Genomic DNA, 20,555 nt, shown 5'->3' with positions numbered 1-20,555 from the left:
CAGGACGGCCCCACTACAAGCCCCCACCATGCGCAGGACGGCCCCATCAGAGAACCATCCAGCTCAGAATGCCAGTAGTTTGGAGGCTGCAAAGCCCTGACTAGACTGAAAACAAATACCAACTGCTAACATTTGCTACCTTGTTGTCACCTGGATTTCATCTTCTAATAAAATGCCAGGGTTATGTTTTCATGTTCATTTTAACGTGTACTGAGGCACCTGCTAGCTGCCAAGTTTAGCTTAAAGTCAAGAAAACATGAGGGAGTTCATGGAAGCAGGTTGTGAGTGGCCCTTGGACACCGATTTTGCAGCTACTTCTCGTAGGGTCACCTCAGTGCTGGAATCTCTGCACGGAAAGCCAATCGCAGCGGTGTTAACCTCCTCTCATACCCCTCGATCTGGGCTCCTGAAAAGTGGACTTCCCAAGTTGGGAAAATTAGTTGCAAAAACACATTTGGTTTTGGGCCATGACCCCGACTCAGGGTGCCCACAGACCCCCTCTAAAGAATTACTCTCTGGATGCTGCCATTGCTACTGAGAGGGAGGAATTCTGAGAGCATCCACACGTAAATCACATTTGATTTTCTGAAATGTGATGACAGGGGTGACAGCTTCAAAGGTTCACAGACTTCTGTTGAAATCCAGGAGGGACAGTGAAGGGCCAAGCAGACTGCGGGGTTTTAAAAAAATCACCAAAGGGCCGGCCAAGTGGCGCGATGGTTAAGAACTGGCTTGGGACGCCAGAGGGCCCCGGTTTGGATCCCACATATGAGGGCCAGTGACACTGCCCTCCACAGCTAAGATGCTGAACAACAGCTCAACCTGGAGCTGGGCTGCCCTGAGTCACAGGCGACGGCGTAGGCTGCAGCCCCCGTGGCAGTGGGTTACCATGGGCTACCATGTGTATCCAGCAGCCAGCGTGAGCGGCCAGCAGCCACCGTGAGCGGCCGTCCAGAAGACGGCGACTGATGTGCCTCGCCCAGGAAGAGCGCAATGATGGTGCCAACTTAGGCCAGTGAAGCAACATCCTCCACAACTAGACTGAAGAACAAAACGATAGCAACTTGTCTGTTCCCCTTCCCCCAATTCCCCAGCACTATTCCCATCCCCCCAATTCCCCAATAAAAATTAAAAAAAAAAATCACCAAAGAAAATAACCAACAGAAGTGAAAATTATTTAAAGTGACCAGAACAGTTCATTTCTCCTAGGCTGACACACTTACTTGAGATACTGCTGATACTCGTAAGCACTTTTTCCATGAACCGCATGAATGTTGACCAGCTCCAGGGCAATCAGCAATAAAATCAGGAGGAGCACAGGAGACAGGAGCTTAATACTACAAACAGATGAAATACATGAAAGTTTGTTCAAGAAAATATTCTTCAGTTCCACAATGAAGACAACGTTTCACCTAAACTTCCTAAACTTTTTAGGCGTCCTGAGGTGCAAACTTCTCCAGAGAACCCTCTGCAGCCCCAGCCGCAGGCTGCACCCGGAGGCCCTGGGAGAAGCCAGGCCACCAGCCAGGCCCTGCCTCCCTCTGTCCCTCTCAGGGTACCAGCACCTTCGTCTAATTCTGGGCCGGGGGCTGACGCTGCCCCTCAGGATGGCGGCGACATTACCAGAAGCATCCAGTCCTTCCACTGCGCCTCCTGTCTGCATGTCAGCGTCTTTCTTACAATCTGACAGTCAGTGAAGGACTCACAAGAAGAGCGATACAAACAGCCTAACGTGAGCTGTGTTGTCTACAGGACTCAAAGAAATGCCAATTAAAGTAAGCTATATCTTTCCCATGAAACTGGTAGAGAGCTTTTTAAAATATCCTGTTTGGGGAAGGACAGAATGTAACAGGCATCTTATAAACTGCTGCTACGAGTATAAACTGGGTGAACCTTTCAGCAGTAACCCAGGAATTAAAAGCTTTATAGATACCACTCGGATCAAAGTGCTAGGCATTTGTCCAAAATGGTAATTTCTTAAAGACGCAGCACATTCTAAAACGAACGCTATACGAGGAAACCGCACAGCTGGCATACCCAGTTCATCGCCTATTGTATCTGAGATCCAGACACTTGTTTGGGTCGGGAGAACCCGGATTCCCACGTGCCGAAATTACAAACAGTATTTTAAAATAACATGCACCATACATCACGTTCTCTAAACTAAGTCTTTCTCTGAAGGCAAGCCTCCCACTGCAGCCAGTGCCTCGCACCTGCGTGACATGTGCACGAAGTTCTGCCTCTGCCGCGAGCGCAGGGTCTTCTCCACCCACTGCCGGCATCTCCGCGCCCAGGAGGCCGCGACCTGGCGGGACACGTGGGCGCAGCGCCTGCCGATGTTTTGAAGCACAGCAAGCACTTCCAGAACGGCTCTGGGGCAGAACAGTGTTGGGACGCGGATGCTGCAGAGTTCACGGAGCGGCCAGGGCCACCTGCAGGTCAGAGCGAGACTCCAATGGGCCTTCCTGTCACCGCCAGGCAGACCTACTGGGCTGTAAAGTCCGGCGGGAGGCCTGCTTTTACCCTGCGGACCCACGGGGACACCTGGCAGGGGCCCGCCCGTGCAGGCTCACCGCGGGCGTACTTGTGGTGAGCTGCCATGGGCACCGGCGCGTGCAGGCAGGCTCCCGGGGCTTACCTACGAGTCCCTCTGGGGAACAAGAGGGACTCTCGCTGAGCCTGCCGTCCCCATTCACTTGAGGAGTGTTTCAACAATTTTCAGGATGTCCTGAAACTTACTTATCAACGGGAAGGTGGTCCACGCCAGCACACACACAGTGATTCTCAGGTATGTGGCGGTGCAGCTCATGCGCGATTTTTATAATCAAAGAGTCGCAGGCATTTGTTTCAGAACTACCTTCTAATCTGAAAAATAGAAAATATTTAAATATGCATAACAATAATTAAGGCTACAAAATACTATTTATGCTAATGGTTCACTGAGCAAAGCACTTAACCTGCAACTGCTTCCCCCAAAATAAAATGAAAAGGCCACCATCAGAGGCGGTGGTAAAATCAGGTGACACGGTATGCTAAAAGCTAAGCACTCTGCTGACAAAGACGGCCTGTTCGTCCAGTACCGTTCCCACCGCACACGTCTGCCGATTGTACGATGCGGAACTTCTCTCCCCAGCGCCGGACCCCTGCTTCCACTGTCACTGAGTACTTCTGAACGTTCTCAGCCTCCGCCAACAGCCCTGCCCATGACCGGGCCTGAGCTGGGCGGTCACCTGTGCTCTTCCCCTCGCGGCTGCTCCACTGCTCACCAAGGCCCAGCGGTGCCAACTGGGCTTCTCCTCTTCCACTGGCCTTGGAAGACCCCTCTGGGGCCTCCAGCAGCCGCTGCTATGACCACCACGAGGTCTGCACGGGCACACAGCTCACCTGGTCACTTCCGCTTCGGCCTCTCTGGGCAAAGGCAGCAGAGGCCAGGCCCTGATGCTCTCCTCACAGCTCATCACCTGAGGGGAAAAGGTCTCACTGCCTTTAAAGATCTCACAAGGAGGTTCTAGTAAATACGTTTTTAAACAGTTACAGATGTTGCAATCACTTCTTTGAAAACTAGGTGGTGGTGTCAGCTATTCGTTATAATCAGGTAAGGGGAGGCTGGAGAAACTTCGAGGGGTCAGTGGGTAGTTCCTGTCCACGTGGCCGTAAAGCGTGTCTGCAAATTCTTCCCACGACCCTCCCATCAGGAGCTGGGGCCACATACTCCCCAAAATTGGGACTGGCTTCAGCGGGCGTCCTGTCACCAGGAGAACAGAGGTAGTGAGGCTGCCGGGTGACTTCCGAAGCCAGGTCAGAAAAGGTGGTGCCTTTCCTGCTTCTCCAGGCCACGTGCCCTTGGAGGCGCCGCCTGAGGCCTCGGCCGGCAGCCCCAGCTGAGTGCCCAGCACCAGCTTCTCATCTTCTCGGAGGGGACAGCAGCCCAGCAGAGCCTGTCCCAAGCTTCCAACCCACAAAAGTGTAAGCAAATTCAGTGGCTGTTGTCAACACCAACTGTAATAACCAGAGCATGGCCTGAGAAAGAGCAGGCCGCAGGACCATCTGCTGAATAAAAAGTGAGCAAATATCAGATGGCAGGGCTGAGAAGCCACCGGAGAAGGCGATGGCCCAAAATGCCGAATGTGGGGAAAGCAGGGGGGCTGGGCCCGGGGCAAAGCCTGCTTCCGAAGCAACTCTTCCCTCCTGCGCCTTCTTCCTTTGAAACTGTCCTTGCGCCCTCCTGCCGTCCCTCTGTTTCTTGGAGCGGGTGCCCACAGGCAGGGTCTGGTGTCCTCCCTCCCAGGCTTCTGTCCTTGCAAAGCTCAGGCTGCACAGGCCCAGCTGGTACGCTGGGCGTGGTCAATGGGACCAGATGCACAGCCGTGCACCGTCGCCCAAGAACCGCCTGACTTGCACACTCGGCTTGAATTCTTCTCTCAGAAAGCATCGGACCCCAACGCCTGCAGGATTCTCTTCTCTGTGCTGACAACCCCTTCTAACTGACGCCACTTTTCTTACGCGATCAGCACAGTTGGTCTTCCATGGCACCGTCCCCTCAGCGACCTTTGCTCTCTCCAGACAGCAGGCTCCCCGATGAATTTCTAAGTCAACAACTATCATGATCGTGCCATCGGTGGGATGAGCCCATTCCTGCCCCCTGCACCACCTTCATGTTCTACAATATGTTGGATCAAGAACCTCAGCAGATTTCCAAAGCGGAACTTCCTAGCAGGAATGCTTAAAAGTTTGCTGTTTACTTATTTAATTTATAAGTTAACAAAAACTGTCAATATGAAAATTGACATTTTTCATCACTGTCAAGCAAGAACTGTGACTAGTCCTGGGTTAATGATGATAATAATAGCTTGTACAGCACTTTCCAACAGTCACCGTTTTGTACTAAAAACACCCGACACAACACACACACACAGTACCATTTTTCACCTGCTGCGTGCAGAACCTGGGGCTCGGAAAGACGAGCAACTTGGGCAAGGCCCCGCGCCCGAGCTGCCGTCACACCAGGCCACACGCCTGAGCCGTCACGCCAGGCAGCGCTCCCGAGTGACACACTATAGTTAGAAAGCCAGATCTGCTGACCCTGAAGTCCGCCTTGACCAGGCTGGCCTGGAGCCCTCAGGCATCTCTGCACGGAGGACACGCATCGCCTGAATGGCTCAAACGCTACAGACCTGTCTTCTCAGCAGAGACACGGGATGGAAGCAAGCACTGTAACCTTCTGCCAGACGGACCAGTGATTTTATGGCTGCTTTTTCCTAGTTTAAAAAAAACAGACATTAAGTTACTGCAACTTTGGTTAGGCTTCTAATTTTCTTCTGTTGAATATTAAGTCACACAAGAGTTCCAACGTCTCATCATGCGCTTCACGTAACTGTATTCAGCTATAACAAAGCAAAGCTCTTCTTTAAAGTAGGTTTGAGATAATATTCAAATCATAACCAACAGAATTATTTTAAATGAAGCCAATAACAATGATAAATTTAAAAGGCCACGTCCACTCTCTTTCACAATGCAACAAAACTAGAAATAAGAAAAAAAAAGATTCCAAACAATTGGAAAATTTAAGAGATTCTTCTAAAAAATATTATGAAACAGTAGAAATTTAAACAGTAAAATCAATACAACTAAAACGGAATTACATAGCTCTAAACACATAATTGGTAAACATGTAAATATGGAAAAAAGAGTAAAAACATCATTATTTAATTATACTGATGTAACGATGTAACTAGAAAATCCAAGTCATCTGACTAAAAATTATTAGAAGCAAAAAGAAAAATCGGTAAGTTGACAGCTTTCAATAGCTTTCCTACATGTAATCAGTACCTACCAGAATTCTCGGTAGCACACGAAGAATAACTGAAACAGCGAGGTGGTAGCTGTGAGCCCCTCCGCTCACTCAGATACCCAAGGAGGCCCACTGTGCAGCAGGGACTGACTTGGGCTGTGTACACAAAACGGACCAAAAATGCGGCCTCGGGGTCCACATTCTATATTCTAGTGGGGCAGCCGAGCCACAGGCCGTGAAGGTCAGTGATGACTGGACAGCTTGGGGCCTGAGCGCCCCCGTGCGGCTCTGCAGCACACGTGACACCACAGGAGGCTCCTGGCAGGGAGGAAGTGGGAGAGGACCCCTCTGCCTGCTGTGTTGAGTGGAACCCCACGGGAGACCTGCCAGAGCCTGTGACATCCCAGGCGAAAGGTTAGGGGGTTTGCCCAGGTGGAGGCATGGCAGTGGTGGGAGACACAGGTTTGGGGCATATTTTTATAGGCGAGGACTGAATGAAGGTGGGATGAGGCTCTGGGCCTCAGCTGCCTCTTGGGAGGGAGGTGCTGCCTGACGCTCAGGTGAGGCAGCCTAAGAAACGGGGACCGTGTTAGGGAGTAATGTTCGGTAATATAAAAAATGGCCATTGTCCCCCAATTAATCCATCAAGAACTCATTCCTATATGTTTTAAACTGAATTCCTGAGGACTTTCACTTTCTACATTAATTTTTCTCCCTTGTTTGAACTTTTAAACTTTAACAATAACTGTTATATATATATATGAGTATATCCTGAAAAAAATTAAAACATCAATAATATTCTAACCCTCATTATTTATTTTAATAAACAATTAATTTATTGATAAGTGCAAATATTGCACCCACCAATTTAACAGACAGCTGTAAAAAATGTCCATTATATTTAGTTAATCCTGTTTAATACTCTTTGGTTCTTTGGTTTACAATTTCCCATGGCTGTCAAAAACAAAGGCAAATGTGTTTTTAAGAAACAGGCTAAATTATTTTAGATTTGATTACGTACTGTTGATTTACTTGTTATAGAGAATACATGCATACATGTAAAGAGTCACAATTATTTGTTCTGATGGTGGTATACTGTAACTCAGATAAATTAAGCAAAAGAATTAAGAGGTAAGTACATTTAAAAATGAATGATATCCTTTCAAAGCGGACTGTGATCTCGCTAGCTGTATCCTTTTCTACACCTGACCTTGAACATTGATGCCAGCTCTTCGTCAACAAATCGCAGCAAAAGTACAGTGGAAAACGCAAGCAGCTGGTCTGTGACTTCTTTTGGAAATTCAGGTAAGTTGATTTCCCCATGGCTTAAACGATCTCTTACACGAGGACCCTGCTGATGGTTCAGGAAGTCCCAAAGAAACTCCTTTCAGAAAATAAACACAGAAAATATTTGGTCAGTCTTCTCTGCAGAGGAAGGGAGCGCCAATGTCCATGCCTGACACGTTCAAGGAGCACAGTGATCGTTTACAGACCAGAGAGGTGAACCTCAGAGACCAGTGCACAGTCACACAGCCTCAAAGAACCAAGCTGATGTTCTCTCAGGAACCCCTGTTCTCTCTAACCGCACCCCACTACCTCAGGCAGGGCTCTCCCTGAAACCCCTGTTCTAACTGCACCCCACTGCCCCAGGCAGGGCTCTCCTGAGAACCCCCGTTCTCTCTAACCGCACCCCGCTGCTTGTGGCCGGACCGACAAGAGGACCAAGGAGTCTTCATCTCTGCTCTACGACAGCTGTGTGGAGGGGTCCATGCGCAGCGAAACACCCCGCCTTTGTCTCAGCTCCTGCAGGAATGGGGCCATGTGTCCACATCTGGGAGCCAAGGCCCACAGCGGTCAAAGCAGTCCCACTGTGCTCCTATGCGAGTGGACACAGCCCCTCTTCCTGTCTCCTCGTGTCCTTGCTTGCATTTTTGGAGCGCGATTAAGACAGCTGTTTCCCCCAACGGCACAAGCCCAAGGCCTCTCCCACAGGGTAGAGGGAAAAGCGCCAGCAAACTGCGATGGACGAGACAGTCACCGATCCAAGATGGAGGAGAGTATTAGACAAATTAGCTTGTCAGCCTACTTTCCTGATGGCAGCAGTGGACGCCCACCCAGCATATGGAATCGGGCTAAGTCACACAACAGGAACTGGAATCTTACTTTGCCAACTCCCAGTTAGAAAAAATAAATGTAAAACTTCTATCTATATCCCAAAGTAGTCGTGGTAATAGCTTCACGAAACACAAAAACGGTAAAGAAAACATAGCTGTAAATAATTCATAATTCTCTTTTCATCCGACACTCATCTTCTTGGTCTCATCTGACTGTTGCAGTTCCCACAGCAAATACAGTCCCTTGTACCAGCACGACGCACACACTCGCAACCCACACTCAAATGCTGCTTGAGAACAGGCCTTAGAAAAAGTGCATCTGAGTAACTAGCGATGCCCAGGGCCCACGCCGGAGTCAGAGCTCAATCTGCCCTTTCACAGGTCACAGCTCATCTCACTTGGGAGAAGTGCTGGTCACATCCATACACACAAGACTGAGGCTGGCAAAGACCTCTCACTTTACCATTGTAGGCTCTCCAAGGAAAAGAGGAAGTTGGTTGATTTCGCCGTCACTCAAGTGTTTCGCCAGAATCTGAAACACCGAAAATAAACAAGCTGATTAACTGGTACACACACAGGCTCATGTACACGCATGCGTGCGCGCACACATGCACACCTCTCTGAGTCAAAGGACACAGTACCGTTCGTGTGACATGTCAAATAAGCCCCAAGCCACCTGAATGAAAAACCAGCAACCCCAGTCCCCAGTTCAGGAAAACTTCTTAACCTGTATGACTTTATGTATCTTCTTAACTGTGTAGGGTGTGTGTTTATGTACAGTTAGTTATGTGTATATATGTGTGTGTGCACCTGAGTGTCTGTGTACTTATATGCACACGTGTTTACGTGTGCTTGTATATGTGTGTTTACATGTGTACATGTATGTGTATAAGAACCCACCAGTCACTTAATGACTCACTCCCTAACTCACCCCGGGCTGTGGAGCTGGCCATCCCCTGCACCCCGCCAGGCCTGATCCCATACAGCTGGCTGCACTGTCTGAGCGAATCCTCGCAGTTGCAAACATATGACATGGGTAACAACTGCCGGTTATTTACGGGATGGCCGGAACAAACTCTAGGTGAGCAGCACCTTTCTGAATCCACCTACCCCCATTCTCATAGGAATCTGACAGCTGTCTAAAGGCAGAACGGTCAGGACGCCCAAACCCCCACCCGACACTCCCCGTTTCCCCCGGAGGCCGCCTTTGTGGTGGCTGCCTTTTGGGTACATTAGAAGGACGACACATAAATATAAAAGCCTCTATGGTCTGCGAGTGATCAGAGAGATTGTCAGTGGTCATTTTTACACTTCCAGACCCTGAAAATACACAGATTAAATGCATCAGTGTACACTACGTCCTTATAACACGAGCTCATGTGTTTCCTATGCAAGAAAGGGTGTTGACCTTAAATCTAACATGTCAGCCTCTAAATCGTCACAGTACGGAACGTTGTCCCTCCTGCCATCTCTGACTTTGCCATCTCTGTGACTCAGAAACTCGGTTAATAATACTGGGTCTCATTTAGCCTGAAACCCATATTTAACTCTACAATAAGGTTTTTTAGGCTTATAAGGCTATCAACATTTTCCTGTAAGCATGTGATTTATGGTTGATCTTTAGTTTTGCATTTTAATTTGCACTTCAAAAGAATACAATGTTTTGAATTGTACTTTACAAGTTTACTTACTTCATCAAAGGTGGTATAGAGGGCTGTTGACTTCAGAAAAGGAAAGAAAAGAAATAATTAGAGCAAAATTTAAGTAGAGTGACATTATTCAAAGCAGGAAAAATTCCTAATACATGGCGACAAACATGAAGCCTTCTTTTGAAAACCATCTCAAGGTCACTGGGAAGAACACACGACACACACGTGACAAAGGCGTGGAGGCAGCTGCATGTCAGCCCCGCCCTCACGTGTGCCTCGCTCACACAGCTCGCACACGAGCACTCCTGCAGCTCAGCCACCGCCACCAACAGTGTTTCTGCCGATGACTGGTATTCGCTTGCAAGTGCCAACAAGCGGACATCCTGCCCAACAAACAGCCGCTGTCCCCACCCACACCTGTCTTGGTGTGGTCGGCACCATCTGGAGATAGGCTCTGGTGCCAGGACGCCTCAGCGCTCTAATCCCAACGTCAGCACGTTCTAGAAGGGAACCCTGGCACCTCCGCACACACAGGTCTGTCTGCAAACAGGCCGTGAGCAAGGCCCTCTCCAAAGGCCGTGGGGACCCAGCAGGTCTTACACATGATGTGGGGAAATCCGCAGGTTGAGGGAGGTGGCTGTCTTACCTACGAGTGCTTATCAGCACATTTTCCATTCGCTATTATCACACTCTGCAACATTTGTTACTACGCAGATGACTCTCAAGTCTGTATCTGCAGCTCCCAAACCCGTACTGCCAACCCTAGGATTTTCCCTGAACTCTGTTCTGACTTACCCCATTGCTACTAAATACCCCGGTGCTTCCGCAAAGAAGCTGGCTCTCCACTTATCTCCACAAACCATGAGCACTGCCCTCCACCTTGTTTTACCAGGAGAGGTCGAAACGTCTCCTCTCGCACGCCTAACACATGCACTTCGCATCTCCGCATCGTCCATTACCTTGAGGAGACCTCATGCCCTAACAGGCATTCGGTAAACAATAGCGTTTGCATAGCACTTTATAGTTTTACAAAGTATTTTCACAGTATGCGTTACCTCACTAATACACTAATGCTAAGCTCATTCTAGATAAAAGCCTGGGCTAAAACTTAAGCTATTCCTTGATAAGTTATACCCTCCGTGGAAAGTCATACTACTTATTTGTGCAGTCAAGTTACAAGTAATTAAGTCAATTTATTTATATGTCACAGCGACACAGCGGCTGACCCGGCTACCATGATGTCACTTCCAAGTGCACTCGAGTGGCAGTGGTGACAACGGGTTCTAGCTCTTCCTGCTGGAAGGCTGGTGCTTCACTCCACAACACTGACTGGGCAGAGCCTACGTGGAGGTACTGGGTGTGGCATCAGGGGACACAAACGTGAATGTCACACTCTCAAGCAGCCGGCACCAGAGATCTGTCCAAAAATGCGTGCAGCAAAGAGAACTGCGTCCAGGTTCCACAGGAAACGCAGAGAACAGTGGCCGGGAGTCTGAGCCAGCAGGGCCCGGGGAGGTCACGGCCATGGCCTGCAGCGGTCAGGCAGGGACAGAGGGCAAACCGGGAAAGGCACCCACATCAGGAGCTGGCGAGGAGCCTGAGCCACACGGAGAAGGCGGGCAGGAAATGCGCGGGAGGGAGGCTGGGCCGGGCCCTGTGTCCTCGCGCCCCGCAGAAAGCAGCGCCCTGGTGTGTGAGGCCGCAAGACGCAGCCAAGGCGGTCAAGCAGAGGCCACAGAGGACACAGGGATGCTCACTAGGGGCGACAATTGGTGGCAGTGTGAGGACAGTTAGAGAACGGAGAGAATGAGGAGGACAGGGTGGGAGGTGAGCTCAGGTCAGCGTCAGGAGGAGCCGCGGGGGGGGGGCTCAGTCTCAGAAAGAAGGGACACAAAGTAAATTGGGGGCAGAGGCAAGGGACAGCCCTGCAGACGGTGGGACGCGGAGGCGTCCGGGCAGAGAGATCGCGAGGACGAAGACAAGGAGGGACTGGGACTGGTGGGAGAGGAAAACATCTTCTACACACAGTAACTGAGGCGCCGGGGAAACACCAGGAAGCTACCCAGAGACCTCGCTCGGAGGGGGAAGGCGTGCGTCTGACGCCACTCGCTGGGAAGCACCAGCCGAACTGCTTCCGCTGCGTGGCAACCTGTGCCACGGCGGGCTTCCCTTTCCACTCGGTTGCAAGTGCCTCCTAACCAGTGTCCCCACACAGGTGACAGCGCTATGGCTGGGACTGTGTGAGCCCTTCCAAGGAGCAGGTGCAGAGAGGCCAGAGCTAACAGAACTCGGAGGGATGCACGGGAAGGGGGAGAGGAAGGCACGCCATGAAAGGCGTGAGAGCACAGGCCAGGTCGGCACGCGCTGCTGTCAGACCAGGACACGCGGCCCCTTCCTTACCGGCGCCCTCCGGCGCCTAAATGGGCATGTGGCCACCCAGAACACCTCCAAGCCTCCCCACAGCTGGGTGTGACTAAGTGTTAAGAGGGACATGCTGCAGACCCCGGCCCACTGTGGGGTTACAGTGGCACGCCAGCGATTACGGCTACAGAGGTAAAGTGAGAGCTTGCTACCTTCATGACATCACTAAGTTTAAAAGCCAACTCGGAAATATTATAGAACAACCAAAAACAATCATAGGTAAACACAAATGCTATAAAATCACTATACTAGGCAGTCAAGCCTTCCAAGGAAAGCTCTTCACTGAAAAGTTAATTTAATGGTAAATGAAAATAAGTCAGACATAAAGAAGTTGTAATTAGGCACAGGAGGCTGTCGCCTCAGCAACGGCCACAGTAACCATCAGTCGCTGGAGCACCTGTACCTCGGCTGTCAGAAGTCTGTTGGGACACTTGTTAACGGTGGCAAACAGGTGCCTAAGTCCGGTCTCGAGCTGCGTCAGTAACAACATGGCACAATCGGCAAACCTGCGAAATTGAAGGTAAATAAGCAAAAGTCCCCGCTGGGAAGGAAACACAGGTGCCAGCACTGCGTCACGGTGCTGTGCTCCTGTCCTGACCACTGTGTGCGATTCAAGGAGGGGACATTCCACTGCTAAGATGGGACACAATACAGAAGCAAAGGCTCCTCAGACTAGTGATTTTAAACTATCTCCCAGTGTTTTAATATTTGATGAGACATTTTTAGTACCTCAGTAGAATAAAACGTCATCGAAGTCTGCCTAATTTGTTTCATCACTTCTAAAACACACTCAAACACCAGGATTTCAGTGGGTTCTCAAGGTCCTCAAGTGAATGTACCAGGAGAATGTGACTGGGAAGGAATTAGGCCGGCGAGGTGCACATGCCCAGCCCCCAGGGGACTAAGAGGACGATCCTCACTTACTGCTCCGTGATTCTCTGACACTGGACACAATGTTTCACTCAGAGTAAGAACACAAACAATTTTTAAGTTGATTGTTAAAAATAATAGTCTTTAGCAACTGTACCAAAAGGATGACACAGGACTTTACACACACAATTACAGGAGCCTGTTATCGGTCACACGAAGGGCCTGGCTCAGCTCCGCCTGAGTCGGCCGACTTAGATTAACCGGGCGCCAGCAGCACGCAGGCCTGGAAGGCAGGGGCCTTCAGAAGGGGCTGGCCTCCACACTTCAAGGACCACCGTGCAACACCCCCTTCCATTACCTGTGTGACTTGAACTTGATCAATGCGACTTCCCAATATGGCAACATGGTTCTTACTATAAAAGTGGATTTCTTCATCACTTCCTCTAGTACTGAAAGTACCTCCTGAGTAACTTCTGCAAAAGAGCGAGTATTTTAAGCACAATCACACTAATCAATTGAAAACACGTGCAGACACTTAGGGAGTGTTGCCGAAAAGCGGCTTCTTTGCGTAGGAGCCGCAGCTCTGGGCAGTGCATGCCTCTGAGTAAGGAAGACCCCCTGAGCCAGAGCCAGCGGTGCAGTGACCGTAGGTGCCGCTGGAAAACGTGGGCATGGACACGGCATCTTTTTAGTGATTAGGCTGCAACAGCTTTGAGTAGAGGTGCTCAGGGTTGACCAGGTGACCACACTGACCAAGAAAATATCTTTTCAGAAGATAGAGAAACCGAGAGTGAACCCTAAGGTCAACAACAGTGGGCTTGGGTGATGATGACGTGTCACAGTAGGTTCAGCCTTGGTAACAAATGTCCTATCTGGTGGGGCTGTTGAAAATGGGGGTGCTGAGAATGTGTGAGGCAGGGGGTGAGCGGGAAATCTCTGACCTGCCTCTCAATTTTGTTACAAGCTTAAAACTGCTCTAAAAAAGTCTAAAACATATGTATGTATAGGCAGTCAGAAGACTGCCAAAAGGCCATCTTGGGCTAAGGTGGTCTGCGCCGTGTCCTCCACAACTCACGCTGGCAAATACAGACCTGACACCCCAACCGCCAGAGTGGAAAAGGACCTAGCGTGGAGCAAACACATGCTTTCATTGCTCTTTCAAAGTTCTGTGTCCCCCACCCTCAGAATTTGGCAAATAGCTCTGTCATGAGAGAAAAGAAGACGCGAGACGGTTACACTGCTGGCGCTTTCGGCATGACGATTATGAGCACGAAGGCACAAGAGGAAAAAAAGCAGAAGGGAAGGCCCGCTACGGATGGTCCCAGGCCACTGGGTGTCACCACATCTGCAGGCTAAACCAGGTCTCTCACGAATATGATTCACAGAGGATGACCCGCAAGGGCTCCCCATACCTGGAGGCAAGGGCAAGACGGAAGGTCCTGCAGAGCAGTTACAAGGTTCTTCATGTAACTTGTAAGGCATCTCGCTACCAGACAGTGACTATTCCATTTAAAGAGCTCAAGTCTGGATGCTCCTTAAGGACTCTGTAAGTATGTTTGCAGAGCTCATGTGGGAAAACGTGACGTGTAACACTTGCCAGGGAAAACGGCCCCATCCTCTAAGTCTGGGAGAGCGATGAGCGGTCGAGGTGCCCAGGTGAGCTCGCTCTGCTGAAGGTAACTCTTCAGGAGCTGCCCCAGTCCTGCCGTCAACACCACCATCATTGAACAGTACCTAGTGAAAAATGCCATAGAGATCTGTTAGAAAATGAACTCACTCATCCACATAAAACGCTTTGCTTTCAAAATAAAAAGCTTAAAATCAAGAACACAAAGCACCATTAGATTGCAGGAACCTCCTGGAGCTGCAGGGATGAAGCGGTGCCTCGCTGACGGCGGGGACAGGCCACCTCAGCCACCTCGGGGGCTTCCCCCACCAGAAGCTGCGCCATCACCACCCACTTCTGGTTTACCCTCTGAACTGCCTCCGGGTGCAGTCAGGGGAGTCATTGCCCGTCACCTCCAGTTACTCTGCCACTAATAACATTCAGTTTTATCTCCAACATCCTGTCCCCAAACTCTCTCATATTTTTCAAGATATATGCTTTCTTGTTGTGAAATTAAAGAGGAAACAAATCCTTGAGCACATCCAAAAAGAACTTACATGGGCGGGATTTCATGAGGGGATGCGAAGCCGTGCCACAAGACGTTGCGCAGGTTAAGGCCACACGGAGAGCCGACGAAGACTCTCAGCACGTTCATCTGCTCAGGTGAAAGGCAGCAGAGTGTCAAACAGGTACATAACAACGGAGCGGCAGATAAGACAAGTAACACGGGGCTAATGTCCTCTGTCTTCCTTAGAAGTAAAGGAACCAGCAGGGGCTGGTTTGGTTCAGAGTCACCGTCATCATCGTATTATAGTAACAATAGAAATAACAACAATAAAAACGACCAAGTAGTAATAACAATAAACAACATTTACTGGAGATTGGCATGTGATTTGGTGCATCTGCCTCTCAGTTGGCCTGTGCCGAGGGCAGCGCTGCCCCCCACGCAGAGAAGAGCAAGCGGGGCGCTCTCACACTGCACACGCAAGGTGCCTGACGTCTGGGTGAAACAGATAAGAAACGGAGAGCACGGCAAGGCCAGCGAGCGGCGTGGGCTCGGGCTAGAGGTGCGGAGGCCCGGCCGGCCCCGACTCCAAGTGCCCCATCTGTGAAGTGCAGACACAGTCATCACAGGGGTCCCCGCATCTCCGGGTGACCTCCGGTGAGCGGCTCACACGTTAGAAGAGATTCAGAAAAGATGGAACATGTTCAGACTCAGCACTGAACAGCACGCCACTTGAGAAGGGGCAGCTGAGCCTCCAGAGGCTCAGAGGAAGGCAGACTGTCTTCAAGCAGATGAACCAGATGCTGAGAACCACTCAGGGGCTCTCAGCACTCCCCTGAGAAGGTGGGGTGAGCCAGGGGGTGGGGTGAGCCAGGGGCGGGGCGGAGCCAGCGGTGGAGCGGGGCCAGAGCACGGGCATCATAAATGCGGTCCACCTGGTTCCAGTGCTCACTGGGCAGCAATTCATGCTGTTGCAGGTCTTCTCTCTCACGGTAATTTTAAGACTTTACTGTTAGTGACTGACCATTGCAGTATTTAATGCTATTCACTCTTAATTTAATATTAAATGTTAATTAACTGTTCATACCATCTGGGCAATCAGAAACACATATGCCCGCGAACTAGTAAAATCACCTGGGGGTGATAGTGACTGGAGGTAGGCAAAAGGCTGAGAGCACATTGGCAGACAAAGATCAGCTCAAAATAACAGTTTAAGAAGTCAGTGTGACAACAAGACACTTATACTTTTCTTCATTCCATGCTCTGCACGAAAAGAAACAATTTTCAAGGTGACAAGTGGTAAGGAAGCACTGTGAAGATGGAAAACAGACTTTCTGTCCACAGACAATGTGCCAAGCCTGTAACATACGATACGATTATTTGAAATGACTTCTTGGCCCAGCAAGTATCCTTTCCACATGACAGTTCCTGGCTTTCTTCTTCACTTTGACCCTGACCCTTGCAGTTTCCTAAAGGTTAGTCTTTTTTCTTTTTCTTTTTTTTTTTTTTTTTAAGCTGAGCCATCCTGCCACCTGTTGGCAGCTCAGTGGCTGCTCAGCTCGGGCCTAGACTCGAACCACTGTTGCTCAGAGCTCAAACTCTTGAGCGAGCTCTTAACCAACTGAGCCACTCGGCCAGCCCATAAAGGTCAGTCTTAAACAGTCACACCAGGGCCATCACACCAGGGGCCATCACAGCTGGGGCCATCATACCTGGGGCCATCACATCTGGGGCCATTATACTATATTAAGACTCAGTATAGGAGAGGTGTGTGTCTTTTGGCTGGAAGAGTGGTAATTTTGAAAGGGGAGGTGGGAAAGAAGAATATGCTTGAATCAGACATAATTAATTTTTCCTACTACAGCACTGTTTTTTGAGGAACAAAAGTACAGCTAACATTAACTGTTTTGTGTTGTGCCTACTCTATCAGTGTGGTAAACAAACTTACCACAGACAGCCCAAAGACTTGAGCAAGCTCCTTAGATGTTAGCAGATCTCTTAGAAGAAAGGGGCATTCTTTTCCAATCAGCAAAAATACCTAAAATTCAAACAGAAATCATGTAACAATTGCATTACAATGAGCCAAGTGAGGTTCAGAAAAAACATCCCCCGTAAATCTACTGTTTGTACAAATGAGGGGAGACAGATAATGAAGACACCAGCATTTTAATCTCATAATCGTTCAAAAGATATTTAAAATCTGTACCAAATAACTGCATTTTATAGGAAAACAATAATCAGAATCAAACAATCTGAAGGCGACTCCAGAATCGCTTCATGTGCACTCAGATACTTGAATGGCCCCACAGTGAAAGAATTCTCACACTCACATCACCCAAGGCGCGTTCTAGACACGCTGTCAGCTTCATTAAGCTGAGAGAAATAGCAGGAGACTGAAGACTTTCCAAGGCATCAAATACTTCAGCAAATAACTGTTTAGAATAAGATACAAGTTAGAATTTATGCTCAATAAGGAATATTTCACAAAGTAGCAATACTATTCATGAAATTCAAACCTCTAAAGATTTTATCATATTTTAATGACTTTTTTGGTAGAGGTGAACATTTTCTATGTAAATATAAAAATATCTAAAGAATCAAAAAAATGTTAATACCTATGAAGTTCTTTCGGAGTTCTTTATTTAAATGTTTATTGAAAGCAGTAAACGTGGCCTGTCAACTGATAAGTCGCTTACTTTGACCTAAATTTTATTTCCCATTTTGATTAGTTCTTAAAAATAAACCTAAGGCAGCTCACCCAGCCAATTCAGGGAGCTACTACAAAGGGCGATGCGCTGACCTTTCTGCTCTCAATTAGGAAATCCAAAGTATTTTAGAATTAGACTGTTAGAGTTACTGCTCTATTGTGGTCATTTAATGGCCCCAAACTACCCGCCTCCTTTCAATCCACCCTTAACAAGCCAAGCATCCCCACTTCCAGTCTCCGGGTCCCACTGTCTCAGGAATACCCTACTATCTGCCCAGAAGGTCTTTCTTTTTTTTTCTGGATCAGTCCACTTTACTTCTGCCCCAGGACCAGCACCACGTGCCAAGCATGCTACCTCTCCAACCACCATCAGCATGCTGCATCCCAATACGTCCTTTGTCAGGTGTTAGAGACTTTGCTTAAGAGTTCCAAGCTTCCCACACGACCCTCAAGCCTTCTTCTCAATTGGAGGAGGGCGTAAAGGAGAGCCCTTTAAAATTCGCAAGTAGAAGGGTCGCTACGCGCAATGTTAAAGTCTCTTATTTCTAAGGTTGAACAAAGGCCAAACCTCTGGAGAACTTGTCCACTGGAGCCAAGGTGCATACTGCATTTCAAACTGCCCCCTGGTCAGAGACGACAAATGCAAACGGACGGCCTCACACACGGGGCCCAGCAGCCTCACGCTCCCCCGGTAGTCCAGAGCCTGGGCTTAAAGGAAAAGACGACAAGTCAGCACCACAGACAGTTCCATACCATGTGACAAAGTCTGAATCATCCAGGAAAAAGTGCTCCAATTACAAAATTCCCATAAAGTCAAGTAGTTTACAATTGAACTTACAAAGAAGATACTCATATGTTTTTGAAAATAAATTACATAGTGCTTATCTGGTTATAAAAGAAAAATATGCTATTAGTAGAGAGTTTGGAAAATATGGGAAGGCTCACAGAAGAGAAAAAATATTTTCTTCAATTTCTTCACCTATATATAAGTTCATACAAAATCAGGTTCATACTTTATGTATTTTATCCTGATTAAAAAAAAATTTTTTAAAGAAATTTTATTGGGGAACAGTGTGTTTTTCTGGGTCCCATCAGCTCCAAGTCAAGTAGTTGTTTCAATCTAGTTGTGGAGGGCGTAGCTCCTTGGCCTGTGTGGGAATCGAACCAGTAACCTTGGTGTTATGAGCCTGCGCTCTAACCACCTGAGCGAACCAGCCACCCGATTTTTTTTTTTTACTTCACATTATTAGACTGAGAATTCCAACGACCTTAATTATTTTAGAACATTATTTATATTTTCATGTTTGGAGCTGAACACTCACATGTCCTCCTGGACACAAAGCTCTCCTTCCTAGAGTACGTATTATCATTCACTCCTTGTGTATTTGGAAATATTTATGCACATACTAGCAAACACAAATATATGTTTCTCATTTCATCACATAGCAGATCTCTGTATTGGAAAGACGGCCTCCATTCTTTTTCACCACTGCATAAACAGTCCACAGTGGGCATTTTTTCATAAATACCAAGCAATCCCCTACTGCTTGACGCCTGGCTGCTTCCAGTGCCTTTTTCCTCTCTGCTGTCACAAATGACACCATAAGGAGCGGCCTGGCACACACACTCTACCTGTAAGTGTGCCTGGAATGGGCCTGCTGGGCCAGGGCACGCTCATTTGTCATTTTTATAACTATCGTTAGACTTCTCCACCCAATCCCTGCTCCAAGACATGCACAAGGATGGCTGAAAGACACTGAAAACAATCATGTAGTCTGTCACTGGTGGTGTCATGCCCTCAGTTCATGACTCGTTTTTCAGCCATCTTCCACGTGGACTGCTGCCTGGAGCTGACAGCCACATCACCCACAGCTCCATGCACCCTCACTGGTGGGAACCCCACTTCTCACCCCTGCTTTTCTCAGCCCACCTCCCATTAACTCTTCAGTGCTTCTCTGGCCTTGTTCCCTCTTCTTTCACACTAATTCCCCTTCTCTCTTGAATTAGGCCTGTGTTATAACATCCTCTGACCAAAAACACCAATGGTCAAAAAGGGGAACTTTGCAGGTCAAGACATTTTAATGGAACAGTACTGACGGATGTTTAGGGCACAGGGCAGGTACAAATCTGATTGTGTATAAATCACACAGTCAAACCTGATTGTGTACAAACCTGATTGTGTATAAACCACACAGTCTGTGACGGACTTCCAGCACACTTCACCATTCTGAGTTACAATACTATTGATGTCACAACTGTCTCTTACTTCAAACCCGAGTTTACAGATCATATCATACACGGAGGGAGAAAGACATGTGGTAATAGGATCCTCTAATGATACCTGAAATAAAAAACATAAAAGAAACTGTTTCTTTTATGAAGAAACAGTTTATTAAAGAAAAGAAACAGAAAAATTAAAAATTTTTTTAATTTTTTAATTTTAAAATTAATTTTAAAATTAATTTTTAATTTTAAAAAATTAAAAAATTAAAAAGAAACAGAAAAAACCAGAGGAGTGTTAATTATACATTTAACTCACAAGAAAATTCTAAGTACAGAATATACTCAGGTATACCACTGTTAACGTACTTTGTGGACATCATGATTAACACTGTGATTAAGTATTAAAGACAATTTAGGTAAATGTTTTCAAATAAATGTTTAAAGATTTATAATAATTTTCTTAATCATAATATTTGTTAAGATGTAAGTTTACAGAAGCTCTGTGTTTTTATGAGTAGTTCATTATTCCTTTTAGCATTCCTATACTATCCCAAAGTTATCAAAACAAGCAACTTTTTTAACGGGGAGTGGGAAAGCAGAAAATCAAGCATAATGAACTAAAACGGAAAAAGCAGCAAACTACACTGCTTTTCCATGAAGGATTAAATA

The 20,555-nt window shown here is 47.9% G+C and overlaps 1 protein-coding gene across 8 annotated transcripts in view; it reads right to left on the bottom strand.

Annotated features, from left to right (window-relative positions):
- ERMARD (ER membrane associated RNA degradation) overlaps positions 1 to 20,555 on the bottom strand; it is a 26,382-nt gene that overhangs the window by 3,327 nt on the left and 2,500 nt on the right. For 7 of the 8 annotated variants that reach the window (XM_019659465.1, XM_019659458.1, XM_019659466.1 and 4 more), the window contains 16 exons: positions 19,836 to 20,004; positions 18,232 to 18,371; positions 17,287 to 17,388; positions 16,905 to 16,994; positions 15,009 to 15,106; positions 14,443 to 14,579; positions 13,204 to 13,318; positions 12,379 to 12,481; positions 9,597 to 9,626; positions 8,369 to 8,437; positions 7,002 to 7,175; positions 5,175 to 5,258; positions 3,385 to 3,461; positions 2,740 to 2,865; positions 2,214 to 2,432; positions 1,224 to 1,337 (listed from right to left, as the gene is read on the bottom strand). In XM_019659465.1, coding sequence (XP_019515010.1) covers positions 1,224 to 1,337; positions 2,214 to 2,432; positions 2,740 to 2,865; positions 3,385 to 3,461; positions 5,175 to 5,258; positions 7,002 to 7,175; positions 8,369 to 8,437; positions 9,597 to 9,626; positions 12,379 to 12,481; positions 13,204 to 13,318; positions 14,443 to 14,579; positions 15,009 to 15,106; positions 16,905 to 16,994; positions 17,287 to 17,388; positions 18,232 to 18,371; positions 19,836 to 19,953 — 1,796 coding nt within the window. In that variant the 5' untranslated portion in view covers positions 19,954 to 20,004. Of the gene's footprint in view, positions 1 to 15; positions 419 to 1,223; positions 1,338 to 2,213; positions 2,433 to 2,739; positions 2,866 to 3,384; positions 3,462 to 5,174; positions 5,259 to 7,001; positions 7,176 to 8,368; positions 8,438 to 9,596; positions 9,627 to 12,378; positions 12,482 to 13,203; positions 13,319 to 14,442; positions 14,580 to 15,008; positions 15,107 to 16,904; positions 16,995 to 17,286; positions 17,389 to 18,231; positions 18,372 to 19,835; positions 20,005 to 20,555 lie in introns of those variants that run through there. The other variant, XM_019659463.1, reaches the window with a different exon arrangement.

Source organism: Hipposideros armiger, unplaced genomic scaffold (assembly GCF_001890085.2).
Source record: "Hipposideros armiger isolate ML-2016 unplaced genomic scaffold, ASM189008v1 scaffold_299, whole genome shotgun sequence".
NCBI lineage: Eukaryota > Metazoa > Chordata > Mammalia > Chiroptera > Hipposideridae > Hipposideros > Hipposideros armiger.
This window is presented reverse-complemented; position numbering and strand designations above follow the sequence as displayed.